General features: G+C 45.4%; 1 protein-coding gene across 1 annotated transcript in view; it reads right to left on the bottom strand.

Annotated features, from left to right (window-relative positions):
* The window catches only part of CDS2 (CDP-diacylglycerol synthase 2), a gene marked incomplete at its 5' end in the record, with an annotated part of 43,211 nt that overhangs the window by 5,793 nt on the left and 14,961 nt on the right, over positions 1-22,457 (bottom strand). The window contains 5 exons of the mRNA XM_084247332.1: positions 1,744-1,802; positions 3,247-3,386; positions 4,904-5,001; positions 5,948-6,044; positions 7,365-7,495. Coding sequence (XP_084103458.1) covers positions 1,744-1,802; positions 3,247-3,386; positions 4,904-5,001; positions 5,948-6,044; positions 7,365-7,495 — 525 coding nt within the window. The remainder of the gene's footprint in view (positions 1-1,743; positions 1,803-3,246; positions 3,387-4,903; positions 5,002-5,947; positions 6,045-7,364; positions 7,496-22,457) is intronic.

Here is a 22,457-nt window from a genome sequence, read left to right as displayed (position 1 = left end):
GAGAAAATTGCTAGGACTCAGATAGGAAAGTGCAGCAGTCATTAGGATGACCAAAGTGTATTTCTCATCCATTCTGTCTTTATCCACAGCTCCAGACTAACAAGCTCCTAAAATTTCCCGCGTCATTAGAGCAATGGGAGCTGATTTTGTTATAACATTTGGTCTTCTGCTTCAGTTCGTGAGTAAGCTAAAGAGTCATAAAACTAAATGGGTGGGGCCTCCCCGGTGGCACAGCGGCTGAGAGCTGGGTCGTCGCGAAGCTGCCCGCAGCCTCTGCAGTGCCAGTTCGATCCCCAGCTGCTCCCCGGCTCCCGGAGGAGGGTCCCACATGGTGCGCAGACCTCTGCTGCCGCCCGCTGCTCCCCTCAGCAGTGTACTTCGGTCCTTCTGCCTGCTCTGCTCCCAGCTCTGGCTCTGGTGAATTCTTTCACCCTCCCGCGCTTCTGACTGTACCCAGTGCTTGTATAAATAAATAAAAAATAAATCTTTAAAAAAAAAGAAAAAAAACTAAATGGGTGTCTTGCTATTCTTAAAGTCTATGTCAATGCAGGTAACCTGTGGAAAATACCTCAGAAAGAGGGCTGGTTGCCAGGGAAACCAATATGCATAGAGCAGGACTTTTAGTCCTACCCTGATTTCCAGAGAGGAGAGAGGGGCTAGAAGTGAAGTTCAATTGTCAATGGCCAATGAGCTGATCAATGATGCCTGAGTAATGAAGCCCCTAAAAGGCCCAAAAAGGATGTGGGGGGAGTGCTTCAGAGAGCTTCCAGATTGAGGAACCAGTGCCCTTTCAAGTGCTTCCTTGCAGGTCCACAATGTTAGAAGTTCCTTTGTTCAGGAGCTTGTCTGTTTCTGAGACTTGATTTATATCCTTTAATTTCCTTTATAATAAGTAAGTAAGCAGGTTTTCTGAGCTGTGTGCCATTCCAGCAGATTAATAGAATTTGAGGAGGGGCTGTAGGAACCTCTAGTTGCCACTCAGTCAGAAGCACAAATTATCTGGACTTGTAAAGGGCCCCTGAAGTCTGAAGAAGGGGTCATGGGAACCTCCAGTCTGTAATCAGCTGTTCAGAAGCACAGAGGCTTGTGACCAGCACCTGAAGAGGAGGGAGGTCTTGGAGCTGAGCCCTTAACCTGTGGACCTAACACAAACTCCAATAGATCGTGTCAGAATTGAGATCCCAGACACTGCTGGGTGTCCAAGAATGTTGGAGGGAAACCCCCACAAACCCCTGGAATTGGATCCAGGAACCAATCAATGCAGAGAGATGCCAGTTTCTGCACCTGTCTTACCAGAAGTGAAAAGGTGCCAGCCTCTAGGAGTAACTTTATCACTCAGCTTCAATTTCCATCAGAAGCCGGGGCCACACGACCTACTTAGTGTGTAAGTTCTGTGATCCAGAAGCCTATGATCATTTATTACTTATTATTTGAGTGCTTAGGGCACTCACAGAGGGGATGTTTTCAAGCCGAGGGTGATATCTCTGTGGGCAATCCTGAAGCGTCACCTGGAGTTCATTCTTTAGATCCAAGTGGAGAAATTGCCTATTAGGGTGGAAATTAAGTAACAAATTGGATCTAGATGGATGTACAACCACGGAACTTAAATGGGCCCTCCTCTTTCATGTTGTAGATTCCAGATGCATACAGAACAAACTAAATTCCAGAAAGGATAAGAGGCCCGTGAGTTTGGGCAGAACTTCACTGAGGTCAAGAATTCTAACAGGCGTGCATCTCCCTTACCATGTAGAACTGCAGACGGTAATGCTTCTTAACCAGACTCAGGACAAACATGCAGAATCCTAGTTGGAGGAGAGAAGAGGAGAAAGGGCAAACTGAATCACACTCTGCATTTACCCCCATGCTAGTCACTTCCTCAGGCGTGTTACGTGCTCATCTGGCAGATTTCCTGGCAGCAGTTAGCCAGTGTAAGGCTCCAAAGCCCACAGGAGAAAACCCAGTGACTCAGAAAGCAGTCAGAGGGGAAATGACTGTGTCGAGACAATCAGAGGAAGGCAATACTTTAAAATCTTGCAGACAAAAAAAAAATCAATAAAATAAAATCTTGCAGACTACACTCAGTTTAGGACACTGATTATCAAACAGAAATGTTTTGAGGCTAGAGCATGGGGCAACAACCAGATCAGCTGCCTGTTCTTATAAGGAAATGTTACTGGAACAGTCACACCCATTTGTTTACAGATTGCCTATGGCTGGTGACATGCTAGAGTGGCAGAACCGAGGAGACCCCAAGGCAAACTGAATTCGGATCTTTTAGAAGAAGTTTGCCAACCCTGTGCTGGAGAACGGGTCTGGTGGAGGGGGAATCCACCAGGCACGGGGTCAAGGCCACCTTTGCAGCTCTCTCAAATTGAATCACATGGTAACAAGAAAAATCTGCCAGTTCCCCACCTTCTCAAGGAAGGTAAGGGACTTTTACCATATAGATATGGGGTCCCCTCAAAGAGAGCACATCGCTGACCTCCTTCTCCAGGGCTGCTTCAGGGGCACACTCTCGGACGCCCCTCAATGGCAACAGACCCCTTGGCAGTGGAATTTATATTTTAATAGCAGGTGACATTCACAAAGCCAAGTATTGTTATCAAGCTGATCAAATACAGGGCAGACTAGAATTTCGATCAGAACAAATTTCTCATGTGTCTCAAACCATCTTTGACAGCAACTCTGAAAAACACTAGCATTCTTAGGACTAATGCACAATCTTAATGAGTTTAAATAAACATAACTGTACTGTTGGTCAGGTTTTAATGTATCTGATTTAATCCTCAAATCCTCAGTTTCAGCTCTAGATTACAACAGAGCTGAGACTCAGAAAGACTAGGTTCCCAGCCATTCTGAGATCACAGAAACTCCAATCGGTCAGATTTCCAGCACACTGCATCGTCTCTGCAGGCGGTCTCCTAATACAGATGGCCACTTGTATTTACACATAAGTTCCTGGGAGGTTTCTGTGTTGGTCACACAGGAGAACCTCTACCAACAGGACAGTCATGACAAAGCCAGGGGACACTGTCCTCCAACAGAGGCTGGGACAAGAGGACAAGCACACAGACTGCAGGCCCCATGCCAACCAGTCCCTCAGTCTTATCTCTTAGTAAAGCATGGCTATAGCTCTTCATCAGCCTTGCTCCCTGAATGGACAGTTATGTCATCAAAACTTTAACCAAGACATTTCTTAACTCAGCAGAAATGCAAAAACAAGACAAGAACTGGTGAGCCACATACCTGTTAGATAGAGAGTAAAGGAAATGAACCGGTGGTATTTACTGAGAATTCGCAAAGGCTCCTCTCTCTGGACCAGAGTGAAGAAGTAATCCGTCACTGTTTCACCATAGAAGAAATAATTTACACACAGTAGGAAGTACCTGTAAGTGAAGACCAATCACTGCTGCGGGAAGCACACATGGCCTCTCCTTTAAAGTGGGGCTATCGGGCCTCCCTGGTGGTGCAATGGGTTAAGACAAAACCTATGAAGCTCACTGCAGCTACTGTAGCACGAGTTCGATCCCCAGCCACGGAGCACCCACATGGCGCAGCAGACCTCTCCTGACTCGCTCACTGCTCCCCTCGGCAGTGTATTTAAGTCAATTTGTCTGTTCTGTTCCCCACTCTGTCTCTGGTGAATCCTCTCACCCCCTGGCTTGTACCCCAATTCTTGTATGCATAAATAAATAAATCTTTTTTAAAAAAAGTAAAGTAGGGCAATCAGGGTCTCCCTGGTGGCACAGTACCATCAAACCAGCCACTGTAGCACAAGTTCTCCAGGGAGCAATCCACACAGTGCAGCAGACCTCTACTGCATCACCTGCTGCTCCCCTCAGAGGTGTATTTCAGTACATCTGCCTGTTCTCCCCATTCTGTCTCTGGTGAATCCTCTCACCCCCTGCACCTCTGGCCTACAACCCAGTTGTTCCATGCAAAAAAAAAAAAACAACAACAACAACACACAAAACAAAATTTCCTTAGTATAGTGATGACAGACAGGTCAGAGTTCCCGAGTATGTTAACAAAATTCAAAACACTGCTCTCCAGGTATAGAACAAAAGAGACTCCTTTCATCCAGGAAGCAAGCGTAGACTGCAGAGCCCATGAGGAGCCCAGGTCTACACACATCGCCTCCCTCAGCCATGACCAAGTCGCTGGAACCCAAAATACTACCCCCCAGTCTGCTCAGTCAGAAGTCTATTTCTGAGTCTGAGCACAGTGGAGTGAGACGAACCCTCGTCCACCTAGTCTGCTCCACACTGGATAGAGCTCTGCTCGCCCTCACCTGAGGACAGTGTGTTCAATAAAGCAGAATCACAGATCGGGAAGGAATCTCACTCATCACCTACACTACAGGTTTTGATTTTGGTTTTGCTTTAAGATGGCAAAGTCCTTTCCTGGGAGAAGGAGAATGCAGAGTTTCTCCAAGGAGCCCAGATCTCATTCCCGCCCAAACTGGCACCCAAGGCACCTCCAAGGAACTGTGGCTCCAAAACCAGTTTAAAAGCCATTAAATCTAGACCATCTGCTTTAAGGATGAGGAAACCAAGTTTCAGATACAGCAGCACCAGCACTGACAACTCCCAGATGTAGTGGGATGTGGAGTACTAGAGTCTGAAAAATATGCCAGTCTTCAAAAAGGGAGCTGGGAGCCATCAAGCAGAGTCTAAGATATCCAAATACCAAGGTAAATATGGTCACAGAGGCAGCCAAGCTGGTTTCTTCTGAAGAAGATTCTAGTACTTACTGAAGACTCTTCAAAGGCCAGCCATTGTATTTCAAAGGCACTGCACAAGTCTGAGGTCATCACTCCCCTCCCAGCCACCACCAAGATGAACACCTACCACAAAACACTATCCCAACCTGTTAAGGATACCCATGGGGCTAGAGAACTTACCAGCTGAGGGTCCTGAACCAGGGTAGGTCATAGGAGTGGTAGACATTGTAGCCAATAGTGATGATCTCATGGAAACACTTAATCTGAACACACATTACCTGTGGGACACAAAAAAATCAGAACACTTACTAACTCCCCAATTCTTATGATCTTGAGAAACAGAAATCAACAGGTCATGGGCCTTCAGGAAAAAACATTGCATTTAAGAAAAATATCACTCCTGGGCCTGGTGGCACAGGGGTTAAAGTCAGTGCTATCAAGCTATCGCCAGCCACTACAGCACGAGTTCAATCCCCGGCCAGGGAGCTAACCCACATGGTACAGCAGACCTCTCCTATCTCGCCCACTCTCCCCTCAGCAGTGTATTTCAGCAGATCCTCCTGTTCTGCTCCCCACTATCTCTGGGAAATCCTCTAACCCCCTGCAGCTCTGGCCTACACCCCAGTTCTTGTATGCATAAATAAAAATAAATATTTAAAAAAAATATCACTCCCACAGTGGTTCTTCTCTCCTCCTTTCTCACACCATCCTACATGGCCATGTTGCCCTTCTAGTCACAAAGAGCAGATCCAGCTTTCCACAGTACATACATGTTCCTGAAGTTTCAATTAAATTTTTATTCTACAACCTCTCAGTATTCTATCAGTTCCTTCCCCTTTTGACTTTGAATAGAAAAAAATGCTTGTGCTCAGCAATCATATGTTAGTCATTCCCTACTGTATGGACAGGGTGAGGACTGAGAGAAGCACTACAGACCCAGAAAAACAGGCAAAAACAAGACTCATAGTTGGTAGACACTGTATTAATCAAACAGCTGAAGTAATAAAATCAAATTTTAAAGTCTGGAGATATCTTCAACAGCACACAACTGACCTATGCCAACATCCCTCTAGTTGACTGCTGAGAGGTAAGAAGCCACAGACACGCTAAGGCAGAAGTGTTCTCAGGAGCTGAGAACCCAGCCCAACACCTGATACTTTAGATGACCAGTCCTGCAAGGAAAACTGAAGGCAAAATTAAAACAGCATTAAAAACGGTACTTACAATAATCATTAAAACCATTGGTCCCAGGTAAATGATGATGAAGAAAAATGCAATCATGGCTAACGTCAAGATGCCTCTCACCCACCAGTTCTTCCATCTGAGAAGAGGAGGAGACATATCAGGAGCCCAGAAGTAATCAAGGCACGAACCCAATGGGCACTGGCTTCTCTGGGATGAGGAGGCCCTGGGATCACTGCTTTCCACAAGCAGCTCCTTTATCTTGACAGAGGCACTGGCCCTCCCTACAACCAAACTCAGCAAGTGCTCCAAGGCCTATGGACAAATACACCCAGCTTATATCATAATGAAGGAATAAGGCAAAAAAAAAAAGGGGGGGAGAGGGGAAACAGTGCCCCCCTACATTTCTGTATCTACTTGGATGGCTTCTCTGGCTATTTCTGCAGAAAAAATTAGGAATATTTTTCCTCCATCAGAATCCTATGCTGCTCTGCCCCTGAATCATTAGATGATTAAGTATGAAACAGAGATAATGATCACAAATACAGGTACTGTTATAAAGATTTTACATATATTAATTCACTAAATCCTACACACTACTGCTTTTATAGAGGAGGAAGTGGATGTACAGGTCATACTGAGTGGTGGCTAGGACTTGAATCCTGGGAGTCTGCCTCCAGAGCCCATGCCTGTGACTGGCTCACAAAAGGAACACTCGTGGAGGAGGCACAATAGGAATACTTCTACATAATGTTTTGGGGTCGCATAATTTGTGTTTTTAATCTAAACCACATAGTTGATATTGGAAGGGCCAGAGTGTTGAGGCACCAAAATTTTAACCCACGGTGAGATGTTTCTCAATTCTTCAGGAGAATTTAAGGAATGATCACAGTGGATGTGTGTGGGAGAGGGAAAAATGAACTCCAAACTGGAAACATGGGCCCCTCAATGAAAAGCAGCCTGCCCCATGAGTCACAAACCCAAGGACCATGTCTCTTCGCCTGCTGGGTCAGCAGCCTTGCCCACTCCCATGACCCCCTGAACAGGCCTTCCTTCTCCTCCGCCCTCCTCCTCGGGCTGCACCTCCCAGCCCAGCCCAGAGCTCGCTCCAAGGGCTAGAGCCTTCCAGGCCACGCCTGCATTTGCTGCGAAGCACTTGAGACATCAACGGGGCACTGGGCAGAGGTAGGGGAGACTGTGGTTGGTGAAGTGAACCCACCTATCCCACATATTCTTCTTTGCTTGGTTTGGTTTTGGTCTTGGGGGGGCGCAGGAGGTGCCAAATTACTTGAAGAAATTGTACAGAGTATGCAAGTAGACATGTTGGTATATCTGCCCCAGACACTTTACCAGAAGTGGGCCCCACCACAAGACTGGGCTTCCTGGGGGCTCTGGGTCTTCATGGCACTAGGACAGAGAGCAGGGCTCCAACGACCATCCGCACCACTAAGCCGCTTACCTCGAGGACAAGTTGGACAGGGCCCTGTTGAGGACCTCTGGGGTATCGTCTACAGAGGCGGGTAGGGTAGCAGCTTCCCCTCGGCCCTCACTGTCTGACGCAGTCTCTCCATCTAGCTTCACTCCCGACTCCTGTATAGCAGAAAAACAGAAAAGGAAAAGGTCAAAAATGCCAAGTAGGATACTGAGAAACACTTGTCTGTTATAGGAGATACGTGGGAAGAGAACCAAGATGGCCTGAGGACCTGGCACGGTGAGGTGGCACAACAGATGGACTCCGCGATCCCAGCACTGCTCCGATATGCCAGGGTGGCCAGCTTTCTGCTGGAGAGAGGCGTTCACCTGCCCCTGGGGGGATGAGTAATGGCCACAATCTGCTCCACCCCCCTTGCCATGCAGGGACTGAGGGAGAGAACATTCCACAAGACAGAAAAAGAGCTGCTCCATATCCGAGGAACACAACGGGGGATTTCATTAGGACCTGCTTCCGACCCTGCCCTGCTGCAAGTATCCCAGGTTTATTGGGCAGAAGGGTTCAGCTGCAGCCACCCAGGAAGACCCGTCCACCACTGAAAAACCTCTTCACCGACACCTAAGCTGCACAGGAGTAGCCCACAACAGGCTGTGAACTCTTGGAGCCACCACGGCAGTCAGCGGTTCTGGCCAGGCTGGTTAGGGAGCTAAGGGTCAGGCTGTGGCCCCCACGCACTCCCCCCAAAGTCCGCAGTGTTACTTGCAGACTTCACGAAAGCACCCCTGAAGAGGCCAGCTCCAGTTGGTGCAGAAGCCATGCAGTGCCGCACACCACGCCTGTGCTCCTCTGTCCTGTCCCCGCCACCAGCCCGGGGAGCAGCAACGCTGTGCTGTCACTCACAGAGCTGCTGTCCAGGCCCCATAAGGAAATGCCTGCAGGAACTCACCCTGCTTCCAGCCTGCGTTGGCGGGGGACAAGAGCCATGCCAGCAACAGGTTCTCTGCCCAAAGTACCAAGAAGCAGGCAGCTCTGAGCCCTCAGGACCATCCCAGCACTCAGGTCTACGTCTTAGGTCAATTTAGAATAGCTGCTATGAGACGAGGCAGAAGAAAACCTAATCACTTAGAATCAGAGCAACACTACTACTGAGTGTCGGTTCAGCCCTTCGCACAGTTAAGAGCATTCCACATACCCGTGATGCTCACTGTCCTATGAGGCAGGGAAGGAAAACAGGGAGATATTGACAAATGGAGAGGCAGGGGCACTGAGCAGTTCAGTGGCCCTAGATCTCCCAGTGAACCAAGTCTTCTGACCTCAGTGTAGCCGTCCCACTAGGTTTCCTTTTATTCAAGTACCTTGGAATCCAATTTATCCTTCAGTAAGAAATTCAGAACAAGGTAAACAAGAAATGGCAAAAGGATGTTTCACCATATCGTCAAAGATTTCATTCTATATGTGAGCAAACACAGAAAGTTACATATTTTAAATGGAACCATTTGAATTTCCCTGATGACTAAAAAATATATGAAACTAAGCACCATTCATGTTTATTGCCATGCCAATTGGGTATCTTCTTTTGTGAAATGTCTATCAAGTCATTGTACTGTTTTCCACTGAATTTTCTGTCTTTCTTTTTATTGATTTGTAGGAGCTTTTTAAAAAAATTCTAGAATTAAGTTCTTTGCGTGACTAATATGCTCTCCCTGCCTACTCTCACCCCGCCCTACCCTGTTGGCACTGGTCATAATGGGGACTTAGGGAGAGATTTTCATACCTGTTGTCTCTAAAGACCAGACCATGCCACCTTGTTCTCGAGACATCCCCATGTCTGGCACACAGCAGAATACTTGCTAATGAATGGAAGGGTGGAGGGGGAAGTGAGGAATTAATTCCAGATGTGGTAACATACCCAGCCCTTGCCCCAACAGAGACAGCTGTTTCTAAAATTAACTTACAATGGTGATATCACAAAATAGAAAGTCTTAGCAGTTCTGGGCTGTGGAAACAGACAGCTGGCTTTGATAAAGGGTCAGGACGGGGGGGTATCAGTAGGATCTGAGGGAAGTGCCACAGCTTCTGGTGACAGGGCTCACTGCTGAGTCAGGTGGCTCTGTACAAGTCACCCAAAGGCCTCCATACTTGAGCATCCTCACCTGACAGAATGGATCCAGAAAGGGCCTGGCAGGGAGGGGTTCCCAGAAGAGATGTAACCAAACACCTCAGAGAACTGTGTCCTACTCCACCTTCCTGAGTTGTTCTGAAACACGGCAAAGCCTCCTGGCTTACCCTCTTCAGTAAGACTGAAAGAAGACAGAGGCATTCTGAATTGCTTTCCATTTTTACAAAACCCACACCCATTGACAACTGTCAGTAATGGGAGGTAGTGAAGCGGCATGATTATCCAGATCCAACCCCTAAATCAACAGGCTCCAACACTGAGGTCTCTGGTGGCCTCTAGATGCCACAGGGACTGAGCTCGAGCACAGCAGGCACGCACGCACACGTGTGCATGCACGCACACACGCACAGAAGGCCCAGCGCAGGTTATTTTTAACTTATCCATCCTGTCGTCAAGGAGACTCACAAAGGCTGCTGGTTCCCCAGGCAGGAAGGGCAGGAAGAAGCCCAGGCAGAGTCCCTGCAGGGGAGGAGCAGGGAGCCTTCTCTGTACTGAATCTCTCAGGACCTTCCAGGCTCTTCTATGAATGTTAGTCCAGCACTGTGTCCTACTATGTCACATGTGACTCCTCTGCTTCCTTGCTAGGAAGATGTAAACTGAAGAGAGCTATCCTAAGGTAAAATGCAGCAAAAGGAGACAGAGAAAGTTACAAAAACACTGGTACTTATTGCCCAGCTTCGGGGAATTGAGATTGGACAACTAAAAATGAATAAATGCCCTGAAGGAACAAGTCTCAATCTCCCAAAGAGATTAAATTCCTAGGTTTCACCTCTCTCTAAAAGCCACCGACTACCTGAGGCACTGTAAACATCACAGCCACGACCTGGAGGCACCCACTGAGCAGACAGGACACAGAAAATCACCCTCCCACAAGCTGACACAAGGTCAAGTGGAAGAACAGCACCCTGAGCCCCCTGCGCTGGCGAGGGCCCAGTCCAGGAAGACAGTGATGAGAGGGTGCAAGGCAGCCTGCTCTCTGGGCTCCAGCCCTCAGTGTCCCTGGCCCCCCATGGATGTCACAAGACAGCAAGACAAGGAAATAGAAACCAAAGGGAACCTGGAGGCACATGGTGTTCAGGCTCCTCCCCATCCCAAGGGTAAAAGCCTTCCACTTGGGTCTTGCATGCCTGAGGAGGCCACATACTGGGGGAAGAATCTTCCGTTGTGGGCCCAGAAAAAGAGAGGGACCTGGAGCCCAAGTTCTTGCCAGAAGAAAAGTGGCACATGCTGGACCAAGAGTCAGAGATGGGAGCGTGTTCCCTGGCTTGCTCCTCCAGCAGGTAGGGAGACAGGAGATGTCACAGAAGAATTTCTGTAGGAGGCAGCAGCCATCAGGGAAGGCAGGGCTCAGATGCTAGCACTGAGTTTCATTGCTCTTGGTGCAGGACTCCATTCTCTGGCATTCCCAGTAGGGAAAGGGTCCTGTACCTTAATCAGGTGTTGCAATGATCAAATGCAACATCAATGAAAACTATAAAGGGAATAAGAACTTTAAAGGCCTGCCCCAGAGCACCTGGGCAGTCTTTCTGAGGGTGGAATGGGGGAAGAACGGTGGTCATCAGGCCTTGCTGGGGACTATGTGCTACTAGGTGAGCTCAGCATCTGCCTGCTTAGCTTCCTCTTTCACACTACCACTCATCTAGCAGGCAGCCCCAACTCAAAAACAGCCCACTTCCCAAAGCTACTGTGGAAGGTGAAGTCTGAAACATAAGGGCAGGTGTATGAATGCTCTCTGAAGTGGGATGTGTGCCGCGAGATCCACTGAGGTGTGGGAGGAAATGGTAGAATTAATTTCTATTTATCTCATTTATATTTTCATTCCTGCGCATACCTCATAATGGACCTATCAGTAGATACACAAAACCTTAGTAAGTAGCTGCAAGCGGAGGCACACTATGAAACATCATGTACGTGTCGCCCAGGGGATTTGTCAGCAGCTACGGGCTTCTTACTTCCCACTGAGTAAAGCCTGAGCAAAGCCTGTTGGACTAATGAACCAGTGAAGTCTATCTGGTCACCCATGCAGGGACCAAAGTGTCCAGACTTCCAGGCAGACAGAACCCAGTCGTGGCAGAACCCACTCTGATTTTTAGCTCACGTGCTAGGACCCATGCCCCCATGGCCCTCGAAGCAGGAGCATACTAGTCTTATTCCCCCCATTCCTACACCAGGTGGTGAGTCTGAGGACCTAGCTCAGCAGCTCTGGGACCAGCACAGGGCAGCAGGGAGAAACTGTGGGCAGCTTTCACACTGTCTCAGTCCAGTAACAAGGCATCCTCTCCTTCCTTTCCACCTTTTGAACTCAAGGGCCCAGAGCAGAAGTCAAGTAGAGTAGATCTTGCCTCAGATTCTGTTTCAATCGCTGGATATCCTCTCAGCCCCTTAGCCATTTTCCAAGGGGCTTATGGTGCTGTGTAAACAGGAAACAGGAGGTTGCTTTCAAAGGAAAGGGAAAAGGCTCCTTCCAAGGCCTCTTTCCTTCTGGTTCCCTTAGATTTCTACAGAGAAAGGCTGGGTGATGGAAACCTAGAGTATCTTGAGTATCAAAGGTACTCCAAGAGTTTATCAGATAACCCAAGTGGGTTTGAACCTCAGAAGTAGTCTGACAGACTTTACGCTCAAATCTGTTCCAACAAACACGAGTTTCAGTTTAGTTTCTATTAGTCCAATGAGTCACTGACTTTAAGAATTGTGGGGGGTAGGAGGCTTCCAGTTCCAAATGGTTCAGCTTAAAAACATGGCTTATGTTACAGGAAGGCAATACAGGACTTAATCTGAATGCATTACGAAAACATTGCTAAATCTTCTTTATCTGACTCCTTGGTCTTAACAGGTGTGAAAAGACTACCTTTACCTGCAGGCAGCAGACTCCTGAAGAGGCTACAGGGTGGTTCCTCTTCTGACTTCAAGTCTCTGAAGATGGCTCTACTATTTTACCTGGTGGAGACCAAGGCTCGGTGACATTTGAACCCCTAGATTAAACTAGGCCTGACGCTAAAATCTCCCTGGTCTTTAAATTACATGAGCTAATAGATTCATTTTTCCCTTTTAATGTTGCATTTACAATTAAATGAAAACTAAAACAATCTTTGTTTCTTCCTCTGCAATCACATCTTCTCTGTTCTTCATGCCCAAACTTCCTAAATGCAGTGCTTCCCAAGATTGTATTTCTATTCTTTACCCTTAGTGAGTGCTTCATTGCCATCAGCCTCTCTTCTGTGGCCCCATCTTCCATAACACCAGTTGTATCCTGTCTTCCACACCACAGCACTAGTTATCAGCCTCTCAACAAGATACCTTGATGTCCAATCAGCACCTCAAACTCAAAAGGTCCAAAACTAATCACCTCTCTCCCACACACACGAGCTTTTCTTTCATGACCCTAGCCTCCCTGAGATGGGTTCCCTGGGAAAATGACCTCATCACTATCTCCAAATCTCCCACACTACACCTCATCAGTTCTCAAACTATGTGACCCCATCGCTACAGGTCTTTCTTTACACTCTCACTTGCTAGTACCCTCGCTGAAGTCTGCATGGCAACCCTTCTCTACGACACTGATCTCCCAATTGGTTTGTCCACCAATTCTTCCTTATCTAATGTATTCTCCACACACACCAGATTAATCTTCATAGAGCAGAGCTTGGATTCTACCCCTTCTCCACTCATTTTTGCCCAGTGAATTAAAGATAAACTTTCTCCTACTCCAGATCCTCCATAATTCACCCTCCATCCTGTACATGTTAAACGTTTCAGCCCAGCACACTGGCCCTGATGACATCCCATGCTTTCCCGTGCCCAGTCTTTCCTCCCCTCTGCTCTTTCTCCAAACCCCATCCTACAAGGCACTGAGACTTCCCTGATTCCAGTTTATAATAGGATCCCCTCCAAAAAAATGCCTCTTCTGGGCCTCCCCGGTGGCACAGCGGTTGAGCGCTGGGTTGCGAAACTGCCTGCAGCCTCTGCAGTGCCAGTTCGATACCCGGCTGCTCCCCGGCCACTGGAGGAGGGTCCCACATGGCGTGCAGACCTCTCCTGCCCCCACTGCTCCCCTCAGCAGTGTACTTCGGTCCTTCGGCCTGCTCTGCTCCCCACTCTGGCTCTGGTGAATTCTCTCACCCTCCTGCGCTTCTGACTGTAACCAGTGCTTGTATAAATAAATAAATCTTTAATTAAAAAAAAGTAATCTTCATATTTTAAAAAAAAAATGCCTCTTCTCCAAAATAAGTTAACTTTCTATCCATCTACAAATATTGCCATAGCTGGTAAAAGAGTGAATAGTATTTTATATGGCAAAAGACGTCATTAATGGGCCTCCCTGGTGGCGCAGCGGTTGAGCGCTGGGTTGCGAAACTGCCCGCAGTCTCTGCAGTGCCAGTTCGATCCCCGGCTGCTCCCTGGCCACCAGAGGAGGGTCCCACATGGCGCGCAGACCTCTCCTGCCACCCGCTGCTCCCCTCAGCAGTGTATTTCGGACCTTCTGCCTGCTCTGCTCCCCGCTCTGGCTCGGTGAATTCTCTCACCCTCCCGGGTTTCTGACTGTACCCAGTGCTTGTATAAATAAATAAATAAATCTTAAAAAAAAAAAAAAAAAGAGATGTCATTAAGGATCTTGAAAGGGGCCTTTTATCCTGGATTACTCAGTTGGGTCCTAAATGCAAAGGCATGTGTCCTCACAGAGACGCAGGGCATCTAACACAGATACACAGAGGGGAAGGCACCGCTGGTAACAGAGCAGAGACACACCCACGAGTGAAGCAATGCCAACAGTCACCAGAAGCAGAAGGCCTTGAGGCCTGAATTATCCCTTAGAGTCTCAAAGAGTGTGATCCTGCTGACACCTTAATTTCAGCCTTTTGAACCTACTGTAAGAGAATAAATTTCTGATGATTTAAGTCACCGAGTTTGTGGTAATTTGTTAAAACAGCCCCAGGAAACTAATACCCCATTCTCACCAACTTTAGCTCTTCCAATAAAGTCCCCACTGTATGCTACACATCCTACACCTGTATATCAGGCTCAGTTTTTATCTGAAGAGGGTACTTTTCATAATCTAACTTAGATTTCAAGTTCCTCAAAAGGTAAGGGCTACCCTATTCTTTGTTCACCTAGAGAACTCCTTACCATAATTATCAGTGCTTTTTTTAACTCATAGAATTTTTTTAAGTTTTTTAATTTTTAATTTTGTGTATTATCTACAAATTAATTTTCCCCTTAAACACTGAACTACTGTAGACAATGATCAATTCATCAAACTTGACTTAGAAATAATAATCCATTCTTTTTGACAGAATTTTCTGAAACTTTGTCAAGTTTGCTTTCTTTTTATCAGTAATAGTGGCAAGAAACTAAAACCCCTTCTTTCACTGGCTGATATATTCATGAGCCCCATGCTGATTTGCTAAAGATACTAGATCAGGTTCACTGACTATTAATCAAATCCATCAACCTTTATCTACAAGTCCTAAAATAATGTTATCCCAGCATTTGTGTGGGGAAGCATTTGTATAACTCCAGTTACACAAGTACAACTAATGACTAAAAAGGGCTGCATTTTCAGTCCTTCAGGTTAAAATGATTGGGGAGGAGGGGAGCCCTTGGGAACATTCATAAAATCCAGGGTGGTAATGAGCTGTATTTCCAGACAGCAGCTAATAATATTGCCAGGAAAAAAGAATAAGTGGTAAGTGGAAGCTTTTAGAGGCTTAAATCGTTGATTCCTGCCCTACAAAATGCACGGGTCTGCACACATTTCCACTGATTTTCCTTAAATGGGAAATGTTCCAGAGAGAGTTAGAACACATCTCTCCTTTGAGCCAACTACATTCTGGAAGGTTCCCTTCTGATGCCAATACTTCAAAGCACTACACTCATATTAAGACATCCCTGCCTTATTCTTTTTCATGACATCACTCCCACTTGAAATTATTACCCCTTTGTCTGCCTCCCCCACTGGAACATAACTCCATATAGAAGGGTTTTTGTTTATTCACTGTTCTATCCTGATGACCCACAATACTACCTGGCACACAGACCTCCTCAGTTGTTTCTTCAAAGGGAGAAAAGGAAGGAAGACTGATTAAGGAATAACTAAGGAGTTCTCCACTTCTGAGGGTAGACTAAAATGGCAAATATAGATGTCGCACCACAAGAGCCAGCCACTTTGCACAAAATGTTCTTATCTCACCAGATTGACATCGATTTTCAGATTCCATTAAGTAGCAAGAAACGTGAAATTCTTAAGAAGGTCATAAGAATGAGCCATGAAACATCTAGGAGAACAGCGATGAAGAGTAGAATGAGAAGAAATCTCAAGCAGCTGCTGTTGTTTCCCTCCAGATTCTTGCAAAAAAGAAATACAGTACATCCCTTCTGCAGGTTGGGCTTCCAGCTGAGCTCCATGCCATGCTTATTTTTACTCTAAGCAAAGACAGACAGATGTATCAATCAAAAAAGAAATTACTCACCATCTTAATAACATATGCCACAGTAATGGCCCCTCAGTCTTCACATTGTGAACATGCTGGCCGTTGCTCTACCCAGCTCTGCTGAATGTTCAAGTTTGATGAATAAACTCTTAACACCTCCATTCTCCAGGAAACCCTGCTAATCCATGGTGAAATTTCTAGATAACCAAAACTGACTTGCTTTAAAAACTATTTTAATGTTAAGAAATGGCTACGAAATACTTGGGGTAGCAAATCTATTTAAAGATTATGCACTTCAGTGACAAAGACACCTTATTAGGACATTATCCTACATGTCTTTTGTTAAAAAAAATTTCAACTGGGTACATTTTAAAGATCTTACTGGCTTAATGCAATGATTGATGAATTGGTCAGCATTCAAATTAGTAGATAGAAAGGAGCTCTGAGGGACTGTACGAAATGAAAGACTTTTATATGCACAGGGAGTGGCAACCAGGAAATCATATGAGGCAAAAAGGCAAATCAGTTATTGTGGGACTGCTTTCCTTTAGGCAAAAACAAGGGTCTTTGGCAGATACTCTAACAAGTTCTGATCAGGAGATTCTTGAGCAACTGGTTTGAGATTCCACTTCTGGGAGAGCAGAAACTGAAATCTTGGCTTTGTGGTTTGGGGCTTAGCATAAATGACTCCATTTGGGGCCAGTTTTCTTTTCTTTTCTTTTCTTTTCTTTTCTTTTCTTTTCTTTTCTTTTCTTTTTTAAAGATTTATTTATTTATGCATACAAGAGCTGGGGTACAGGCCAGAGATGTGGGGGGTGAGCAGATTCACCAGAGACAGAGTGGGGAACAGAACAGGCAGACTGACTGAAACACACTGCTGAGGGGAGCAGCAGGTGAGACAGGAGAGGACTGTCTCGCCATGTGGGCTTCTCTGTGGTCGGCAGGGGATCGAACTCATGCTGCAGAGACTGCGAATTGCTTCATAGTGCAGTGCTTAACCCCTTGCGCCACCTTGATTCTCCACTGTTCTTCCACCGAGGCATGCTTTAAGAACTAATGAGCAAAGTGGCTATCTGCCCCAATCATATCTCCCTTGCCCTTGAGTCCTCAGGTGTGAGAGTCCTGGATTTTCTCATCCTTCATGATTAGACCACTGGTTATCAGCTTACCTGCCTTAGGAGTATTTCCAAGCTGCCTCTCTCCTACAGAACTTTATGAAAGGTAAAGAACAAAGAAGAGCATGTTCTCAGAATGAGGCCTGAGCCAAGAATGGACAGAGCCAGTGAGAGTCCTCAGGCTCAATGCCCATGGAAGGGCTTCCAGGCATGGACTGTGTGGAACAACAGCCTACAGAGAAACAAAAATTTGCCACCTCAAACAAAACATGTGCTTGGCAAGAGGTTTATTTCATGGGAGGAGTTTGTTGCCTTTGTGCAGCAGACAGCTGGCCGGCCTTTTAGAATGTGACCCCTTAACGGTTTGGGGTTCCTGGGTGCCCCTTGGTCACGTGCTAATACCCCAACAAACCTCAGCTGTTCTAACAACATTTACTTCCAGAGGTTCTAGTTGTGAGCAATGATCTTTCAAACAGTAAGGCCTGGGCATGACAGCTTGGCAGGCAGGCATTCTGGAGCTGGAGAGAAACATGCAAGCAAAGAAATGCAAGTCACACAGGGCTTTGCTGCATAGCGAGGATGGGCGTTTGTACAAACCCAGTCCAAGTCCTCTGTGACAACTCCATACCTCCTGTGTCCCTGCAGAGTTCATTCGAATAGGGTAATGCAGAGGACGAATGCCATGAAAGCCTCCAAACCACACAACCTTGAAAGCAATGAGCAAGCATGTAACTAATACTCATAAAAAACATCCCCAGTATTAAAGGAGTATTAGAATTCACTAAAGCCACATTAATAATGAATATCAATCCTGTAAACACAAGTAAAAGGAAGTGATAAACTAGACATAAAACAAAAAAGACTGTACCTAACTTTCCAAAGAAGCAAATCCTTCCTTGTCTTAGGGAGAAGAGTACCTCAAAGGCATGGGGGCAGGGAGGGGAAGCCATTACTAGCTGTAGTAATCTTGGGAGAAATCATGTTACCTTCTGGGTCTCAGCTTTTTCATCTATAGAAACAGAAATTCCTATCTCATGGGTACTGGGAAGATAAAGTAAGGCTGGGACCTACTGGGGGCTGGCTGCAGAAATATGCTTACTTTATGAAAATTCATTCCACTGTGTAATTATAATATGGATACATTTCTGTATATACGTTATTCTTTAATAAGAAGTTTACATAAGGGCCTCCCTGGTGGCACAGCAGGTTGAGCACATCGCTGTGAAGCTGTCCACAGCCTCTGCAGCATGGGTTCAATTCCCGGCTGGCCAGGGTGATACCCACATGGCGCAGCAGCCCTCTCCTGTTGCGCCCGCTGCTCCCCTCAGCAGTATCTTCAGTCTGTCTGCCTGTTCCACTCCCCGTTCTGTCTCTGGTGAGTCCTCTCACCCTCCTGCGCCTCTGGCCTGTACCCCAACTCTTGTCTAAATAAAAATAAATCTAAAAAAAAAAGTTTACATAAAAAGTAGGATAAAAATCAAACAGGGAAAAAATAGGGATGTATCCTATTTAGTTTCATGAAAATTGTGTTTTAGCACATCAAAGCAACATATATGTGCAAACTTGTAATGAAACAAAATGTGAGAGTATTTAATTTCTGTGAATCAAGGTCCACAAAAGCCTGAATGGTCCCAAGGCAAAGCAGAGAAATAATGTTGTAAACTAAATCACCACACAAATGCTGGTTGTTATTGGGGAGCAAGAATAAGGGAGAGACATTACATCGTTGACTTTTTACAGGTGGAAAACTAAAACATACAAGAAACAAGTGTTGGAAAGGATGCAGAGAGAAGGGAACCCTTATATATTGTTGGGGCAACTGTAATTTGGTATAGTCATTATGGAAAGCAATGTGGAGATTCCCCCAAAAATTAAAAATAGAAATTCCATACAATCCATTTAGCCTTCTGAGTATTTACCTAAAAAACACAAAAACTAATGTGAAGGAGATATACACACCCCCATGTTCACAGCAGCCTTATTAACAATAGCCAGGAACAGGAAACAATCTAAGTTCCCTTCAATTAACAAATGGATATTAAAAAAAAAAAACATATATATATACACTATGGAATACTATTCATATATATGAAATTAAAAAATGAAATTTGTAACAACATGGGTGGATACAGAATGAATTATGCTTAGTGAAATAAGCCAGACAGAGAAAACAATCTCACTCATATGTGGGATATAGAGAAAATAATATATGAATGAATATATGGATGAACTAAATAAAACAAAAATAAACTTTGAAACTATTAAAGATATATGTACCACCTTTGTGGTACAAGCACATTGTAAATGACATGCTTCTCCCATTCATTTACATTTGAGACTTATATACACCTGGATAGCCTCACTTAAGGAGCTTTCTTACTTGTCTTCATAATCAGGAGGAAGAAAGTCAACCAATAAAAGAAAGTTTCTTCGTGAAGGCTAGTTCTTACTCCAGTTGAAAGAATTTCCAAACAATAATAACACTGAAGATCACCAAAACAAACAGGAAATGCTGCTATTTCCTAGTTTAAACCAGAAACCACAGCACATAAGCAATCAAAAGGCTGCAGTCTGTGCCCAAAAAAAAAATTATTTTCCCCCATTATCAAGCAACAGGTGGAATTATTTGGAGACAAAAGATTAAAAGGGAAAGAATTTCAATTCAGTGGTTCATCATTCCCCTATGCCCAGAGCTTTCGACACATGGGAAAAAGTTAAAATATGCTTGCCTCAGAATCCTCATCACTGATATATTTTTTAAACATTGCATTATTTTAAATGTTAATAAGTTTTAATATTGATTTTTAGTATATTAGCTATTTTTAGTAAATTTTAATCTAAATAAAACTTAAATTTCACTTATTTTATTTATGAACCTAAATAGGAATTGTAATTTGTTTAGCACCTAAATGTTTAAGAGTTGAAGGGAGGTTTTTTTGGACAACAAGAAAGGCCTATTTATTGACTATTCTGCTGGCGAGTAGGGATTGAGATGGGAGAGGCCTCAATTGAAGTTCTCACTTGATATTCTGTAGTACATATCTGTGTATCTGTATTTCTGTGCATATTTGTGTATCTGAACCACTTAGTTTTACAATCCTTTAAATTTCATAAATTCCAAACAGTTTTTAACAAAAGATCAGGATTGACAATAAGCACATCATATGGTAACACAGCATGGGACTTCAGTACTAAAAATAAATACTGGCATGGGTATATTTTCTTCTTGCTCCACAAGTCTACCCGCTAAGCTCAACCAGAGGCCTGATTCTCACTGCCCAACCCATTGGTAATTTTCACAACTGACTTCGCAGTACTCAACCTTATGTGCTAGAATAGCCAAGTCGACGGCCAAGTCAGCAAGAGACCGTGCCTTGCAGCGTTGCCTACTTATTCCCCGGACAGTCAGTTTTGCCACCCTGCCAGAAGGTCCCATGACGGATCAACACGTCTTTACTGACTCATGTGAGAAATAATAGAAATCTAAGACAAGAAGCCCAACTACAGAGAGGAGTGGCTGCTGAGGACATAGCACCTGACCAGGATGTGGACAATTTCCACAGAAGCCTGGAGAAGGGAAGGAGATGAAGACACGGGATGCAGGAGTCACGAGGCGTTCCACCGAGGAGGATGGGCCTCAGTGGGGCTCTGTGCCCTGAAGGCCTCACACTCATGTCGCCCCTATGCACCTGCTTGCAGCCTGCAGACCACAAGGAAACACACAGCCACTATAACCACCTCCTCTCTCCAAGACTGACGCAGAGCAAGGTGAGGGCCCCTGAACCCCTCTCCCCACCCCACATTGTTAGCTAACCCTAAAATGCTCACAGGTCGTCCTCTGGTGTCAGGGGCTCTTTGGTCAAATCATGGAAGAAAAGTGAATGGGGAGAACAGAAGGCCAAGAAGTCAGAGTGACTAAGGCAAAATGCACGAAACTCAGATTCAGCCCACTATGGGGATCAAAGTCTAACTTGAATTTTAGGCATTCTGGCTCATCCCTGTGAAACCAGAGCCCATATTTCTAGATACATAACACAGGTGGCAAGCCGGTCACTGCACAGTCAGGCCTGGTAATACCATCACAGTCTGCTGAGCAACACCCCCAGACCCAACCCCCTCTCGGCTGTCACAGCAGCATCTCTGTAAAAAATGGATGATCACTTCAAAAAAATCCTTTAGGAATAATACCACAGTTTAGCTCCTTCAAATTCTTTACAGATACTTTTTTAAACGAGAAGCTATAAATCAGTAAGAAAAATATGAACATGCCAAGAGAAAAATCAGCAGAAAAAGAAATTTGCCAGATACAAAACAAATATAACTTGTATACTCAAGCTCACTAACAACCAATAAAGTAAGAAAATGGCCATGAGAGATTCATTTTCTCACTTCAGATTGAATGAATAGATGAAAAAAATATTCACTGTGGGGCCTCCCCTGGTGGCGCGGCAGTTGAGCACTGGGCTGCGAATCTGCCCGCAGCCTCTGTAACACCGGTTCACCGGTTCGATCCCCGGCCGCAGGAGAGGGTCCCACATGGTGCGCAGACCTCTCCTGCCACACCTGCTGCTCCCCTCAGCAGTGTATTTTGTCAGTCTGCCTGTTCTGCTCCCCGCTCTGGTGAATTCTCTCACCTCTCATGCCCCCCCACCCCCGCACTTCTGACTGTACCCAGTGCTTGTGTAAATAAATAAATCTTAAAAAAAAAAAAAATTCACTGTGGACCAGGGTCGGAGAAAACCAGTACACTCATAGTGCTCATGGAAATGTAAATTAGTACCACCTTTCTGAAAGGCCAGGTAGAGATATGTATTGAGCCTTCAAATGGTTTACATCTCTTCTGACCTAGTCATACTATGTTGAGAAAAATCCCCTCAATGAAATCCACAGAAACACATAACTTATATAAGGATGTCATCACGGTATTATTTACAAGAAGAAACAATCTTGGGCCTCCCCGGTGGCACAGCGGGTTGAGCGCAGCGCTGTGAAGCTGTCCGCAGCCTCAGTAGCACAGGTTTGATTCCCAGCCAGCCAGAGGATACCGACATGGCGCAGCAGACCTCTCCTGTCTTGCCCACTGCTCCCCTCAGCAGTGTATTTTGGTCTGTCTGCCTGTTCTGCTCCCCACTCTGTCTCTGGTAAGTCTTCTCACCCTCCCGTGCCTCTAGCCTGTACCCTAGTTCTTGTATAAAAATAAATAAATCTTTAAAAAAAGAGAGAAACAATCTTTATGTTCAACCATAGAAGATTGTGCCATTCTGTGTTTAACAAAGATGGGGGGAAATATCAAGTTGTCTTTTTAAAACCATAGGAAAGAGATTAGCAGGATGTGATGAAAATGTTAATAGCAGTTACATTCTGATAATGAAATGAAAGGTATTGGAATTGTTCATGT

This window comes from Talpa europaea, assembly GCF_964194135.1.
Source record: "Talpa europaea genome assembly, chromosome: 11".
Taxonomy (NCBI): Eukaryota; Metazoa; Chordata; class Mammalia; order Eulipotyphla; family Talpidae; genus Talpa; species Talpa europaea.
The sequence above is the reverse complement of the archived record's forward strand: the minus strand, read 5'-3'. Positions and strand labels throughout refer to the sequence as shown.